The 17,211-nt window shown below is 41.2% G+C and overlaps 1 protein-coding gene across 4 annotated transcripts in view; it reads left to right on the forward strand.

Moving 5' to 3' along the window:
• The window catches only part of gdpd2 (glycerophosphodiester phosphodiesterase domain containing 2), a 135,585-nt gene that overhangs the window by 86,136 nt on the left and 32,238 nt on the right, over positions 1-17,211 (forward strand). For all 4 annotated transcript variants that reach the window (XM_051934954.1, XM_028815833.2, XM_051934955.1 and 1 more), the window contains one exon: positions 1,673-1,766. In XM_051934954.1, the coding sequence (XP_051790914.1) occupies positions 1,673-1,766 (94 nt within the window). The remainder of the gene's footprint in view (positions 1-1,672; positions 1,767-17,211) is intronic.

Raw genomic sequence — 17,211 nt, forward strand, 5'->3', positions numbered from 1 at the left:
GCTTGTGGCATCATATTCAAAAAGACATGAGGCTGTAATTGCTGCCAAAGGTGCATCGACAAGTATTGAGCAAAGGCTGTGAATACTTATGTACATGTGATTTCTCAGTTTTTTTATTTTTAATAAATTTGCAAAAACCTCAAGTAAACTTTTTTTCACGTTGTCATTATGGGGTGTTGTGTGTAGAATTTTGAGGAAAAAAATGAATTGAATCCATTTTGGAATAAGGCTGTAACATAACAAAATGTGGAAAAAGTGATGCGCTGTGAATACTTTCCGGATGCACTGTATAGCAGGTTTATGACATTTCAAGTAAAGTGTTACTCCTTTCCGAATAGTGTGTCACTGAATTATTTGAACTCATAATAATAACAACAAGAGCCTGACCTCCAAGTTTTATTTTTCTTGAATCTTCTATATTGCATCTGCAGAACTCTTTAATAGCACATGCATCCAGAAGCAATGAAATATGGTTGAAGTTATGAGAAAAGGAAAAAACACTGGCAGATTATGAGGTCTGGAATGGCTTCTGTGAAGTTCTCTTAGTATTGCTATGAAGTTTGGTTTTGTGGAAGTATTAGTTCACAGCAGAAATAATATCAGAGATAAGGTTCCTCGCAGTATTGCCTATCGAGAAATAGGCAGATTGAATGAGTCCAAATATTCAAAGATAGAGATAATTCTAATGTAGGAGCAGAAGGCACTCAGCGTGAGTGTTGAGCACATCAGTGCTCTTAGTGCTAGTGCTGAGTGTAGAAAGAGTTTCAGGAAAAATTGTGAAGAAACACACGTTCTGAGGAGTATAATACTACATGGCAATAAATGAGAAATGGTTTTCATGATCGCAAGTGTGCAAAAATTTGTTTCAAACCACATGCAAGTAAAATGGAAACATAATACCATTACTCCCCATCTTGGATAAAGAAAAAAGTGACCACCGTGATCAGTCTGTAGTCTGAAAGATAATGGAGGGATAGTTAAGAATGTTGGTAGAAAAATTTTTGTTTATTCCTTGTTAAGACCCTGTCTGAGACACATGCAAGCTTGCCCCCTTGGAGGCTCTTTGCGTTACCTTAGATGCCAGTCAGTAGTAACAGACTCCTTGGATCACCTACTTCTGAGTTACACTTTTAACAGATTATTAGTTCATGTCATTAAATGATGCTTCATTTATTGGTACCATTTATAATTTCTATCATTAGTAAGTCATTGTTACTCCCTATTACTAAAGATTACATAATGCTTCTTTGCATCTATATGAATCATCTGTTCATCCATTGTAGATGTTTTTGCAGTACCTAATCTAAAGTTGACATTAATCATCCATTGTAAAAGGTTGTAGACAATGAAGTATAAGCAAATCCTATTATATTTAGAACATGTAATTGTCCTCACATGTGGTGCAGTGGTAGTGCTGCTGCTTTGCAGTAAGGAGACTGTGGAAGATTGTGGGTTCCTCCCTGTGTGAATAGTGCGTTGAGTACTGAGAAAAGCGCTATATAAATGTAATGAATTATTATTATTATTAATCATTATGTACAATTAAATCATACAAAAAACTAGATTTCACACTTTTTCTACCAAAAATGAAAAGGTACAAGTTATTGTTCAAGCTATGTATTTATATACTGTACTGTGTAAGTACTCTACCATAATGTTATTTTTTTAATAGGAAGGCATTCCAGATAATTAATCACTGGATCAACTGGTTCATGGTCGCTCTGATTATATCTTTAGTGCTGGTTGTCTATGCCTTCTTGTTACTGGTGAGTAATTGTCTTATGTGTTTTCCTTAATTGGGAACCTTACCATGCATGCATTTTATCAAACATTCCCTTTGATATATCTGAAACCTTTTAAACTCATCTCCTTCTGACTGGTTTAAGGGAATGTAAAAAATATTACTGTTTAACTGATATTTGAGAGAAGAGCAATTGCATTGTAGTTATTGCTGTCCCACTTGCCGCCAAAGGCTTGGGTTCAATCTTCAGTCATTGTCGATGTAGAATTTGCACATTCCCCTTGTCTCTGCATGGGTTTGTTCTGCAAATATTGCCAAGACTGAATCCAGCTGCCATGACTGTATACTGCAAGTAGGGGACATGAAGAAACGTTCTAATTGTAATTGTAAGACTTTGCTATTTTTCTTGCAAACTCAAACCATAGCATTACATCTACAACCATAAACAAGCAAAACCAAGAACACAGTAGGATGCTCGGGCTCAGTTCTGGAAGGCCACAGTGAAGGCAGATTTTTCTTCTAACCCAGGGGTGGGCAGATTCAGTCCTGGAGGGCCGCAGTGGTTGCAGGTTTTTGTTCTAACCCAGTTGCTTAATTAAAAACCAATCCTTGTCAATTATTTAATTTCATGGCTTGTTACTGCTTTAACTCTGCCATGTCAGGTCATTCTCATATCCTAGATTTATTTTCCTTTCTAAGGATATCATCCAAATGATTTGAAGTCTAAAACAGATGAGTAATTCTTAGTGCTTCACTTTTTTCTCTTCACTTTCCTTCCAAGTATTTAATTAAACCCAATAGTACACGATAAATACACACAGATGTAAATGAAAACAAGCTAAATGGAGAAATGCTGGTCTCTTTTGTCATTTGCATGGTATTGCTAATTAGGAGCAATTAAAAACCAAGAATACAGCTGTTTAAGACTAAAATAAGCAATAAGGGTTCAAAAGCTCAACGAACCAGACAACTAAAGTGAAGCTGAAGTGTTACTTTAGCAATAAGGGCTTCTTATTAAGCAACTGGGTTGGAGCAAAAACCTGTAGCCACTGCGGCCCTCCAGGACTGAATCTGCCCACCCCTGTTCTAACTCAATTTCTTATTTAGAAACCAATTATTGCTGTTGAAACAATTATTGCTCAGGCAACATTGTGCTTCATTTTAATTAACTCACTTGTTAAAAATCTTAACCCTTAATTGCCTCTTTAACTCTTAAACATTTGCATTCAGTGTTTTTAATTGCCCCTTGTTTTCTCAACCAGTTCAAAATAAACAAAAATACTCTCAAATAATTAAAAACCTATTTAAAAAGACATCTACACCTCTGGAATTAATCAGTGTAATCTGAAGAAGACCTGATGTATTTTACAACAAAAATATAAAAAATAAGAAATTATCAGGATAGTTCACATAATAAATCACTTTATATAATAATGAATAAAGGCATGAAGAAAACATGACAAATTGTCAATAACCTTGTTACATAATGCCAGCCAATGTTGGAAGATGATGAAATGTTAAGCATCCAAATTAAAGGGGAGAGCTTGTATGCAGAGTTGTTTCAGTTAGAAACAAGCAACACAGAGGTTGTCGTGACAAAGAATCCTCCAACAGGGTGCTTTGTCACATCATTCTCTGTGTTGTTTGTTTTATACTATAACTCTGTGTTTACTGATATCTGCGTGGAAATGATACTTGCAACATACAGCTGATGTCTGTTTGTTTTACTCCAGATGGGATGCTTTGTATTATATTGGAAGTTAGATTGAGCAATTTGCTCTGAAGACGGTACATTATAAATTCTGAAATGCGTTTGGCAGGACACTTGATCCACTCAGTTCCTGGCTGGATTAACTCTGGAGACTTACCGCTTTAATTTTGAATATTATTTCTATTTGGATGCTTCAGGCTTGATCATCTTTTGTGTTCTTACATCCCTTACAATACAGGGTGACTTTAAATAATATGATCTGTTTTTCTTTATTGATTCTTTTATTATTAACATTAAGTGGTTTCATATGTTCCCATGCTGAACTATCCTATTAATCATTTTTTTTATATTTTTGTTGTAAAATATGTCTACCCTCCTTCTAATTACACTTTTTTAACCAGCTACCAATTAACACTGAGATGAGGCAGCCCACCATCTGTCCTGGTCTAATTTGTACTTGAGTGTATTCATCATGAAGTATGTGTTTTAATAAAATATTTGGAAAGATACGGGAAAAAAAGGTAAAGACTGAGAATTACACATTTCCTCTGTTCCACAAATCATCTGAATTATATGTTTGAAAAGGAAAAATGTACAACATAAGAATAATTTGATATGACAGGCTGAGAACATAAACAAACCATAAAAGTGAATAAGTTCTATTATCAGAAAGGTATTACTTCTAATTAAGTAATTGGTTGGCACAAAAACGTGCACCCACTGTTACCCGTCAGGACTGAACTGGAATCCTCTTTCTATACTACGTTCCTAGTTGTCTTTTTAAAATTTCTAAAATGGCTGCTTGCTCTAAAACCAAGATAGGAATTAAAAAACACACACATATAAAACATAAAATGCAATGAGCTATGACCTGTCAGTTCCCTTACTGCATGTGGCCTTCTAAGAAAGAAATTTTAAAAAGCATTGACTGCCATGTGATGCAGTACTGTATTTACATATAAGTATATAAAATGTCTATAGATTTTTAAGTGGGTTTCTAAATGATAAAGTAAATAGTATATGCTAAAAGCAGCTGTCAATGGAAAAGACAAAAGCTAATTCTAGTTTGCACAATGTTCTTTGGCCAAATGATCATCCAGCTCTCTCAAACACCACACATGACCTACCTAGCATGTATATATTGAATGGCATTTTCATGTATTTTGTGTGTGTTCTTGGGGTACCTCACTGCTCCAGAGACCTGGTTTTGAATGCCAGATCAGTCACCATCTGTTTGGAGCTTTCAGTTTCTCACTGTCTCTGTGCAGAGTACTTCAATTTACCTCCATAATCATAAAAATGTGGGGGTCACTCATCACTCAGACTGATCCCAGGTAAGTGGAGTGCAGGTGTGTGAGGACTGTGCTGAGCTGTGTGTTGTGTCTGCTACGGAAAAACACACTAGACGAGTTGCTTCTCCAAACTCCAAAACTCTTTACTCACTCACGTTTTCTTCCAGTTGTCACAGGAGCAAATCAATAACCAACCCCCTCTGTGTATTTTAATGACCCTCCCAACATCACATTTTCCCCCCTCCCAAAAGAGAAAAAAAAATGATCTATGTACTAAAGGTAGTCACATAGTCTTGAAAATAGGCTGGTCATTGTCAGGCCCTAGGAATCCGAGCGGCTGCAGCAAGAATCTCGTCTGAGTGTGTCGGCAGGTAAGGTGGAGCAGGACAGAGCCTTCCAGGTGAAGGAGGAGCAAAAACAGTAGAGGGGGATGGTACAGGAAGGCTTGGGTTCTGAGGCTCGGGTAGATTTGAATTTTGAGTAATCATATTTCTGTCCTCCAGACATGGCTGAAAAGTTGAAACAGCTGTTTGTGATGACGGTAGCATGGACGACAGAACTTTCCTGATACAGCTAGCATGCCATCTGGAACCATCCTCCAGTAAAAAACTCGAAGCGCCTAAACAGTGCATAACACAAATTGGTGCCAACCAAAAGGGCAACAACTTATTATGTAGTTGGGGTCTTCTAACACGTACCCATGCAATTGTATGTGTTGAGAATGGACACGGAGAGTTTTATCCACTCTCTGTTTCATTCTGGCTTATTTAGTGTTAGCTGAGGCTTGTAAAGCTGAGGGAAGTTTGGTCAAGATGCAAGGGCTCAATGTTTCCAAAGGAGGGTGCAGCTCCCGTCCTAGCTTCAGGAAAGCTGGGGAAATGCCTGTGGTAGAATGTTGGGTTGCTCGATAATGAAGAAGAGTTTCCAGTAGTGCTGTGTGGAAGGGAAACCCCTGAGTCAGGTGTGCACGAATACCATTTTTTAAAGTCTGATTGAAGCATTCTACACCACCATGCACCTGTGGGTGATAGAAAGCAGTATGAATATGTTTCAATCCTCTTTCTGATAGGAATGATTGGAACTCATGTGAGATAAACTGTGGGCCATTGTTTGTAGTTATAACACGAGGCAGTCCCCATCGAGCAAACAAATTACATAGACTGTCTATTACAACTTTTGATGTAATGGAGCCCACAGGAAAAACTTCAGGCCACTTCGAATGTAAATCATAGACCACAATCAGAAACCTCTGGTGATGTGGAACATTATGCAGTTCTCCACAAATGTCAAGCTGGAGATGTTCCCATGGATGAGAAGACCAAACCAAAGGCTGAAGAGGAGGGGTGGGTGGCCAACCTGTCTTACCACTTAAAAAGCAGGCTTCACAGTCACGGACAAGGGCTTCAATGTCTCGATCAATACTTGGCCACCATACCCGTTCGCGACATCGCTGCTTTACTTTGACAATGTCAAGATGACCCTCATGTGCCATTGACAAGACACGGCCCCGGAGTGGTTCTGGAATGACAGCAATGTTTCCTCTTGCAATGCAGTGATCATTCCAAATAGACAACTCATTTTTCACTCTAAAGTAAGGCTCCAGTTCAGAGGACACTCTGGATGGCCATCCATTAGTGATGTAGGCATGAGGGGGTTGTGAAAAGAGGATCATTTTTGGAGATTTCTTGCAGTTCCTGAAGGGACACAATATCTTGAAGGGGAGAGTGCAGCAACTGTACCAGATCTGCCTCCATGTCTTAGTGTAGTTCTACAACTGTTTGCACAGTCATTGTGCCTGACAGCATGTCAGCGACTGCATTTTCTCTTCCTGAGGAAAACTTGAGAGTGAAGTTATAATGGCACAGACAATCTGCCCATCGAATAATCCGCAAAGGACGGTGGCCAGTGCCACTGGTTGTCAGCAAAGTTGTAAGAGCCTGATGGTCAGTACAAAGTGTGAAGTATCTACCATACAAATAAACATGCCAACTCTCACAGGCCTAGACACATGCTAAGGCTTCCCGCTCCCCTATGTGGACACTTTTTGTGACTGAAGACAGAGAAGAAAATTAAAATTAGTCAAAAACCTTTTATTAATACATACCAGGCAAGGGTAAAATGTCAGAGAAACACAGTCCCAGGACACCGCGCTTCATCTGCCTCGAGCGCAGATGTCCTTGTTCTTTTATACCTTTCTAATCTCCTGATCGTTGACCATATAAGCAAAAAATAGCATCCTGACTCATTGTACTTTTCCAGTTTTTGTAAAGTCATTACCCTAAAGGTATATTTTCTTGTCACACACATTATCAAAAGAAACTTCTAGAAAGTATACATGCTTTTTGTCACGTACGCAAAACACAAACAAGTTTCGTCATTCTGTCCTATTTTCTATACACACATATATTTTGTTCAATTACATCTTTTTATGTTTTCACACTCCTCCCTTTTTGAACAAAAATGATGTGGGCCTATAAATTCTATCTTGAAATGGTTGATGAAGGGGAAGGGGGAGAGAAAATGGAAGAAGCTATACGAGACATGCGCTCATCATGTAGCACATATGCCCTTTCCATAGAGGCGGTAAAGTACTTAGATATTTATATAGCGAACCAAAGGAATAATACAACAACCAACCAGGAGGAGGAGACAAAATGTCACAACCAAAGAAATAAAAACAGATCTTATCCATTGTCCCCAGGATCCGAAGGAGGATGCAAACCACTGATCCCAGGGATTTGTAATGCCAGAATTAGTGGAAAGTTCTTTAGAGAGAAAGCAGTGAGGCCTGCCAATGCACGAGTTATTGATCCATCTGGCGCGGTATTATTTGGAATATATGTACAACAAGCATCACCAAACATAGCACAGACACCTCCCTTTTCGGCAAGTAACATTTCCAAGGCTAGACGATTTTGCCAAGTCATCAGAGAAGTACGATCAAGCTGTTCATGTATGCCTTCAATAGCGTCTTTGGTGAAGTTAAGGAAACGTTGCTGGTTATAATAAAGATAATTAATCCAGTCTACATTCTTATTAATAGTAATTTGGGGTATGATAGATTCAAAACCGGCTGCGACTTGATTCCTAGCTTTAAATCTGTCTGGGACACCCCTAGGGACTCCAATAGCATCTATGTATACTCCAGGGCCATGTAAGGAGAGGGAGGTAAGGATAGAAGTCTAAAAGGCATAACTAATTGGATTGGAGCACAGGTACCAGACCAATTAGGGGGAAAGGTGGCAAATAATTTGGACCTACGACACATCCACCAAATATCTGATCTAGGAGTGGTTTGGGAGAGAAGAAAGGAAGACAGAACGGTGTTCAGAGAAAAGTTAACCTGAAAAGTTTGAGAACAGAAAGAAAATGGTAATTCTCCTACCCATGTCGTTCCATAAGATTTGAAACATGTATAATTTCCTTCGTGAGTTTGAAACATAGGGGTATCCATGTGACGGGTGGGGGAAAAAAGAATAGATAGATTAGAACACTTTGAACTAGAGAGGGGTTTCTTGGAAGTAGTGAATAAATAACCAAAAGTTGGGGAGATGGGTGTGTGTGCCAGAGAATGAGGGGTGTTAGTAACAGGATTGTCAATCTTAATTAGAAATCTCCCTAAAGGGTCTGTTCCAGATACATATACCCCTAATACATAAATACCTGAGTTACAATGGTTGTCAGCACATACAATGAGAGGCATGTCCTTTTATGATAGAAAACCGATTTTTCAAACCGTATTTTTGGGCCTCAAAAAGGTTGATAACCCCAGTCCTCAGTTCCAGTGTTAGCAAAAACCCATTGCCAGTTGTCGCAATCACTTCCCCTCATACACACGTATTTGTCAGATCCGGTCCACTGGGTTTGTCGACCAGTCCCACAGTTGATAATAGAGCAGAAATCAAACTGCACTGATGTGGTAATTCCCAACGGGAAAGTCAAGGTGACCAGGGCAGTAGACAATTGAAAAGAAAAGCATAGTAGCACAGCAATCAAGGGTGCCATCTCTTGCAATTGTGAGGCGTGAATCCCGGCAGGCAGTCCTTCAACTTTCACGGCGTGTGGTGTGGATAGAAGAATTTGGAATGGTCCTCTCCACCTAGGCTGATGCCAGTGTTTCCTCCGAGTATCTCGAACCAGGATCCAGGTGCCCAAAGGAATTGGTAAATCCTTGGAAAGGGGGCTGGTCCTCCAGGTTCGATGAACCTGCTGGTGGATTTCCTTCAACGAGGTTCGCAAACCTGCAAGACTAGAGAGAAGATCATTGGGAGAAAAGGTTTGTTAGTGTGTTTATGAGTCCAGACTCCATCAGAGAGGGACCCTTCTTTGGACCATTTTCTCCTTTCGATATCCGTGGCTGCATTCTGTAAAGAAATAATTTGATTATCAGGGTCCTGGTCATTTCTCTGTTGGAATAAAGAAATTGGTGTGTTATTATATGCAGCCTCTTTAGCAAAGTGGTCAGCTAAATCATTCCCTTTGCTAGCAGGATCCTGTTTTCCCGTGTGAGCTTGACATTTAACAATCGCTAGCTCCGATGGTTTGGTTATAACTTCTAAAGGGATTCGATCAATTTCTGATGTTGGATGGGTTTGCCAGTACTGGTCTTAAGTTGTGCTTAAAGGTTATCTATGCAACATACTTAAACGCGTCTTTTCCTTCATGCTTGTTATTAACAAGGAAAACATACGTGCTTGAACCTTTATTCGTATCAAGTGTGCTGACCACTGCGTCACCATGCTCTTCCTTTATAGTACCTAAAATATACAACTTCCATTCATATTACAATTAGACACACATTCATATCACAATTAGACACATTCCGCTTATCGCCAAAAAAACTTGTCTCCCTTCTCATGTAATATTATTAAAAGAGCATTTTCCCTTCAAACTTGATCAGGGTTTAAAAGGAAAAATACTTTTGTATATTTACAAGCCTTAAACAAAAGTGGAGACAATTCATTTGCGCTAAACCAATTACACAAATCGATAATTATCTTTTTCAGTTTTTAGTTAGAGCTCTCCAGGACTGGTCTTAAATTCCCTTAGTTTCCATAATGTTCCATGATCATGGCAGACTCCAAAAGCATACCTGGAATCTGTATAAATTGTTACGATCTTCCCTTCGGACAGCTGACATGCTTGAGTGAGTGCTACGAGTTCAGCTGTTTTGTGCACTTAGCTTGATGAAATTTGATTTGCTTCCAGCAGGAGGTCCCCTTGGACCACTGCGTAACTGGTTGAGGGTGCTCCATTTTTTCAATTGTAACATTTGACAAAGTACAGAGTACATTCTGATACTCATAGGGATCCCTTTAATACACTCTATAACACACAAAATCACCCATACCATTTTCAACACACTTCACCCCAGTATTATTCTATATTTACACTATATTTGGAAACAATGCAGCAAAGGAAACAGAAACAAATGGACTCTGAAGAAAAGCAAGTTCCACTCTTCAGGACAAACAAACATAAAACAGCCTCTCAAATACACACGTCACAAGAAAAAAAGAAAAAGACAGAAGAAATTTCATGAGAACTACATCCGTGCTTGCTAATACAGCTTCTGTTATTGCAGCCACAGCACGAAGACACGGAGGAAGTGCTGCGGCCACTGGATCCAGTTTTTTAGAAAAAATAAGTCACCGGTCTTTGTTTATCTCCATGTTGTTGCGTCAGTACTGCATTCATAAATCCCTGCTTTTCGTCCACGAAACAAAGTGAATGGACGAGAAATGATCAGGCAAACCTAGCGCGGGCGCAGAAAAAAGAGTAGCTTTGAGGTTACAGAGCCTTCTCAGCCAGTTGTTGCAACGGCTGTGCTCTTTCAGTAAAATTTAGAACCCACTGTCTGCAGTAGCCCAGAATACCTAAAACAGACATAACCTGCTGTTTTGTTTAGCTGCAGCTTAACCTTAGAAACTTTATGGCCATTTTCCCCCCAGAAACAGCAACAATTTCTGAGTATCTATTGTACAATCTTCTTTCCGTAGCGCTACATATTATTTCCATCTACATACTGTATCAATGTACTACCTTTTTCCGGCCAGACGCCTTCTAAATTTTGGGCAAGAGCTTAACCAGAAACACAAAAGGCTTCTCTGTATCCCTGAGGCATGACGGTCCATGTCCATCGGCGGTACCGCGTTTGACAAGATCGGGATGTACGGCGGAGATGCCAGCCTCTGCTTCGGGAGACAAAGGATATTGGGCACGGTGCGGGCGGAAGGAGGATTTCGGGTGGATCACCAGAGGCTCACAGTGGGCTATCCTTTGAAACACTACTTTAGTTATTAAATGGTCAGGAGTATCAAAAATACCTGGAGTAACTTGTAACCAGTCTGTTCTTTCAAGGCATTTTTCCACCCATGGTCCTATTTCCCCCCATTTAACAGTGTGTGATTTAGCTAAGGAAAAAATATGAGGCACTATTTTGCCAAGATAATATATGTGCTGTGAGCATGTAAAATGAACAGAAGCAGCTGCCTTTGTGGATGAAATAAAAACACAGTAGATGTGAAGGGTTTCGGGGCAAGTACCAGAAGTAAGGAAAGATTCTAGCCAGGTGGTGTCTACTTCTATAGGGAAGTATTGGGCAGTACAGTGTAAAATGTCAGGGGCCTGTAAATTGGGAAAAAACAAGGGGAAAAAGAGTGTAGGGCTTTGAGGAGAATGGTGTGTGGGGAAATATCTAAAGTCCATGCTGCAAAAGAGGGTTTGGGATAAGGGGTAATTTGACACAACAACTTGGGGGTTGAACAGAAAAAACAAAGCTGATTCAAACTTGAAAAAGGTGAGGTTGTCCAGAAGCAGTAAGCACAGTAACAGTTTTCGTTCGAAGCAGGGACCTTTGCCAGCAAGCGAGCGGCACCAGTATCGATTAAGAAAACAGTCTCAGTTCCATCAACGAACAATGTCAGTAAAGAATCAGTCTCTGAATTATGAGTGAGCAAAGGTAGTTGAAAAGAGTGGCTGGAGGTCCCAGCGTTTTCCTATGGCCAGTATTGTTAGTCAGGGGTGTCAGAGGAAACAGGTGGAATAAGGGGAGGTGGGGGCTGTTGCTGTCTGTGAGGGCACTCCCGACGAAAATGTCCAGTTTCACCACAGGCGTAGCAAGAGAAGGAATTAGCATTGGAATTAAAGGGAGAGGGAAATAAAAGGATTCTTAGTGTGGTCAACAGGAGGAGCTCTAAAACCACCTCGTCCTCTTCCTCGTCCTCGTCCCCTTCCTCTAAAGCCATATCCTCGACCTTGGTCAGGAGCATTCCTGGTATAATAGTTCATCTGTGCTGCCAATAATTTGGCATGAGAGTTCGATTCGGCCTGTTCAGCATGTCGTTTGACTTCATCAAACGTGGCACTTTCCCACTCAATACAGGAAGTGCGGACCTTGTTTTGTATATCAAAGTGCAAACCGGAAACAAAAGGTGGAACTGCAGCTCGAGTGCGGTCATCAGCATTTCCCAAGCCCGAGTGATTAGCCATAAGGTCTTGAATCCTATGTGCCCATTCATCAACTGTTTCGTCTCTCTTTTGTTTTGCAGCAGAAATAAATTCGCCTTCTCCACCTATCCCCTGTCCTCGAGTTAAAGCTGGGTTCCATACCCATGGAATGTCATTGCGGACACCCTGCTAACAGTGGCCCATGTGGTCCCAAACTTTCGACGAAGTACCTGGGTCCATTCAGCAGCATTAGGCTTATACATGCTATCTAACTGATCAAGTTGTTCAACAAATTTTAGTCCTCCTACTTCCTTTGGATCTGGAAGTGCATTCACGACATCTTTTAGTTCTTGGATGTCCCAATTCCGATTTATCATAACTGTTGTGGGATTTTGGGGTCCAGCTGGATGGGCAGGGTTATAATGGGGATTGGGAACTTCTATTAAAGGGCAAGTAAGTGAAGGATTAGAGGAGAAAAAAGTTGGAGCTGGTTTGTGAGTGGAGGTTTGACTTCGAGTGCATTTGGAGACGGGGGTTTGTGTAGTACAGGGTGAGTCATAGTGATCTGTGCCTGGGGATTCATCAGGGGAAACTTCTGCTAGTTGTAGTGCAGGGGGGGCAGTCGGAATGGGGGATAGAGGAGGGGATAATGGAGGTGCCTGAGGTTGGTTCTGAGGAGGGGAAAAAATAATAGGATAAAGGGGGTACTGCTTCTAAATTTCTATCGATTCCACTATTATTTACATCTCCTGTCCCCTCTATTGGCCAACGCCCACCACTCTGTCTATTCCATTTCTTACATGCCTTCTTGAAATCTAAACCTGTCTTCTTTTCTATTAATTTTCTAGGAGACCCATTTTTACGGAGCGTCTGTTGATCCTCCGAAATTAATTCTTCCAGCATTAATGATTTTGATCCCCCTGTGCGGCGATTAACAGGCTTACTGTTATAAATTCCCATTATATCCCCTTGCTCTCCCGGGTTCTGTATTTAATTTTCCAACTATATACTGATTCGCCTAATCCCTTGTACGTATGAATCAGCAAGGCATTAAGTGTGCCACTCACTAAACCTAAACTGTTCCCTTCTTAGTTTCAAGGGGAGACACCTAACTATCGGTCCTGATCCAGTTCCCAGGAGAACACGGTTTTGTTGCTTATTCCGTATGTAGATTTATTTATTTTCCCATAGCGCTACATATCTTCCATAGCTACATATCTTCCATAGCGCTACGTGTCATTTCGTTCCTAACAGCAATCCTGTAATCTGTGCTCTTTTCGGTTTATTTCCATACCACCCCGTTACTCGTCCCGTTAGCCTGTCCGCTCACATCCCTGGATTCCAGCTCAGGTGACTTAACCCGTTGAGATATGAGTATGACTAGACGGTCAACAGGAAACTCGCCCTCCCGTTATTTAGAATCTAAAAAATATTCGGAAATCCCCCGGTGCTTACCCCAGCCTGGAAGTGTGCAAGCTCTGTCTGGAAATCCGTTCAGTCACCGTGGATGTAGCAAAGAGGAGACCAGGGGCTCCTCACGCAAGAACTGTTTCAGGACAGGGCAGTCCTAACTTTTGCCGGAGCTGCATGCTCTGCTGCCGGATATCTCAAGTTAACGGCAGTCCGCTGTTAAGACGGATCACTGAAATGGTCTCGCCGGAGGAGTCGACCGGCCGTCTCTGGCCCCACGTCCGGGCGCCAAAACTGTGGACACTTTTTGTGACTGAAGACAGAGAAGAAAATTAAAATTAGTCAAAAACCTTTTATTAATACATACCAGGCAAGGGTAAAATGTCAGAGAAACACAGTCCCAGGACACCGCGCTTCATCTGCCTCGAGCGCAGATGTCCTTGTTCTTTTATACCTTTCTAATCTCCTGATCGTTGACCATATAAGCAAAAAATAGCATCCTGACTCATTGTACTTTTCCAGTTTTTGTAAAGTCATTACCCTAAAGGTATATTTTCTTGTCACACACATTATCAAAAGAAACTTCTAGAAAGTATACATGCTTTTTGTCACGTACGCAAAACACAAACAAGTTTCGTCATTCTGTCCTATTTTCTATACACACATATATTTTGTTCAATTACATCTTTTTATGTTTTCACACCTACTGAATACCTTTTCTCTGTGGGTGTCAGAGCACGAGAAGCAAAAGCAACAGGACGTTCGTGTCTGTCTTGTACTTGTGAGAGCAAGGCACCAATAGCGGAGGAAGAGGCATCACAAGTCACAAAGGTGCGGTTGTTGATATCGAAGTGTGCCAGCACTGGGAGTGATGTGAGTTGTTGCTTAAGTGAATGAACTGCTTGGTGGCAGGAAGGGGACCATTCCCACGGTGTACCTTTCTGCAGTAATTGTCGTAGTGGTGCAGTTGTTGAAGAGTACTTGGGCAAAAAATGGAGGTAGTATGCCGTCATTCCCAAGAATGAAGCTAACTCGAATGTAGTGGATGGCTCAGGCATATTGTGTATAGCATCTACGTTTGACTGTAATGGTGAGATTCCATGTGCTGACAGGCGAAAACCAACAAAGTCTACCTGTGAGGCAGCAAAAAGGCACTTTTCTGTATTCACAGTGAGTCCATTCCGGGCCAGAGCAGCAAACACTAAACTGAGGCGTCTATCATTAGTTGCACTATCTGAGCCATGCACTACTATGTCATCCAGGTACTACAACACCAGGGATGTTTTGCAAGATGGTGTGCATGATTTTTTTAAAACAGCTAGGCACTGAAGAGAGTCCAAAAGGCATCCTCGTATAACGGAAAACGCCCATGTGGGCCACAAAAGCAGTTAAATTCCTGCTGTCCAGATGCAGAAGTACCTGTAGGTAGCCTTGACGTAGCTTAGAAAACACTGTAGAACCGTTCAAAACTGTAGTAAGTTCCTCTGTAGTCAGCAACGGATATTTTCCTGGCACCACAGCTTTGTTCACAGCTCGAAGATCCACACAGACACGAAGGCCACCAGATTTCTTTTTTGCGATGACTATATTTGAGACCCATGGAGATGCATTCACAGGTTCTATAATGCCAGCCTCCAACATCTGCTTCAGTTCTGAAAGCACATCCCCACAAAGTGCTAAAGGTACCCTGCGCAATGGCTGTAAAACAGGAGGAACAGAAGGATTAATCAGTGGCTGGTGTGTAAAGGAGAACAGACAGCCACGGCTATTAAAAACAGCAGGCCATTTTTGTACCCAGGATGGAGATACCAACAAAATGTCAGTGCCTCTGCTGTCAGCAAGTGAAAAATCAAGGCCAAAAATAGATCCAAGCCCATAAGGTTGGAACCTGTAGCAGAGATGTGAAATGGAAAAGAGGCAAGGGACTTAGTGTACAGTCAAATCAAGAATTCCACAAATTACAATATCAGTGTTCCCATATCCTTGGAGTGGCATGGTTGCGGGATGAAGAGAAAGATGTGAGAAAAAGGTCTGATATGTATCCCAGTATAATAAAGAAACTTTAGCACCAGTGTCAATTAGCAAAGGCAGGCAGATGTCTTCCAAATAAACATGGCATACTTTGAAATTATTCTATTTGCAGTTGACTGTATGGATTACTGTAGAAGGCTGACTGGATGAAGATTGAGCACGCAAAACTGTTTGCTGTGATGCAGGTGCAGAACGGCAGCATCTGGAGAAGTGATTCATTTTCTGACACTTTCTACACCTCTGACACCACGGAATAGGGGGGTCACTAGGCAGGGCAAGAAAAGGAGCCGGGGGTGGTAGTGAAAAGTCTGCCATCCTCGTTCGCCAAATTGTTGTGTCTGCTATGGAAAAAACACAAGAGACCAGTTGCTTCTCCAAACTCCAAAACTCTTTACTCACTCACGTTTTCTTACAGTGCGCATCCTCCAATTGTCATAGGAGCAAATCAACAACCAATCCCCTCTGTGTATTTTAATGACCCTCCCAACATCACAATGTGGCCAGTCTCCCCAGCCAAGACTGGTTCCTGTTTATGTACCTTATTAATGGGTACCAAACTCTGGCATTATACAGGTGCTGGTCATAAAATTAGAATATCATGACAAAGTTGATTTATTTCAGTAATTCCATTCAAAAAGTGAAACTTATATATTAGATTCATTCATTACACACAGACTGATGTATTTCAAATGTTTATTTCTTTTAATGTTGATGATTATAACTGACAACTAATGAAAGTCCCAAATTCAGTATCTCGGAAAATTAGAATATCAATTAAGACCAATGCAAAAAAAGGATTTTTAGAAATGTTGGCCAACTGAAAGGTATGAACATGTACAGCACTCAATATTTAGTTGGGGCTCCTTTGGCTTGGATTACTGCAGCAATGCGGCGTGGCATGGAGTCGATCAGTCTGTGGCACTGCTCAGGTGTTATGAGAGCCCATGTTGCTCTGATAGTGGCCTTCAGCTCTTCTGAATTGTTGGGTTAAGGTCAGGTGAGTTTGCTGGCCAATCAAGAACAGGGATACCATGGTCCTTAAACCAGGTACTGGTAGCTTTGGCCCTGTGTGCAGGTGCCAGGTCCTGTTGGAAAATGAAATCTGCATCTCCATAAAGTTCTTCAGCAGCAGGAAGCATGAAGTGCTCTAAAACTTCCTGGTAGACGGCTGCGTTGACCTTGGACCTCAGAAAACACAATGGACCAACACCAGCAGATAACATGGCACCCCAAACCATCACTGACTGTGGAAACTTTACACTGGACCTCAAGCAACGTGGATTCTGTGCCTCTCCTCTCTTCCTCCAGACTCTGGGACCTTGATTTCCAAAGGAAATGCAAAATTTACTTTCATAAGAGAACATAACTTTGGACCACTCAGCAGCAGTCCAGTCCTTTTTGTCTTTAGCCCAGGCGAGACGCTTCTGACGCTGTCTCTTGTTCAAGAGTGGCTTGACACAAGGAATGCGACAGCTGAAACCCATGTCTTGCATACGTCTGTGCGTGGTGGTTCTTGAAGCACAGACTCCAGCTGCAGTCCACTCTTTGTGAATCTCCCCCACATTTTTGAATGGGTT

Source organism: Erpetoichthys calabaricus, chromosome 12 (genome assembly GCF_900747795.2).
Source record: "Erpetoichthys calabaricus chromosome 12, fErpCal1.3, whole genome shotgun sequence".
NCBI classification, from domain to species: Eukaryota; Metazoa; Chordata; class Cladistia; order Polypteriformes; family Polypteridae; genus Erpetoichthys; species Erpetoichthys calabaricus.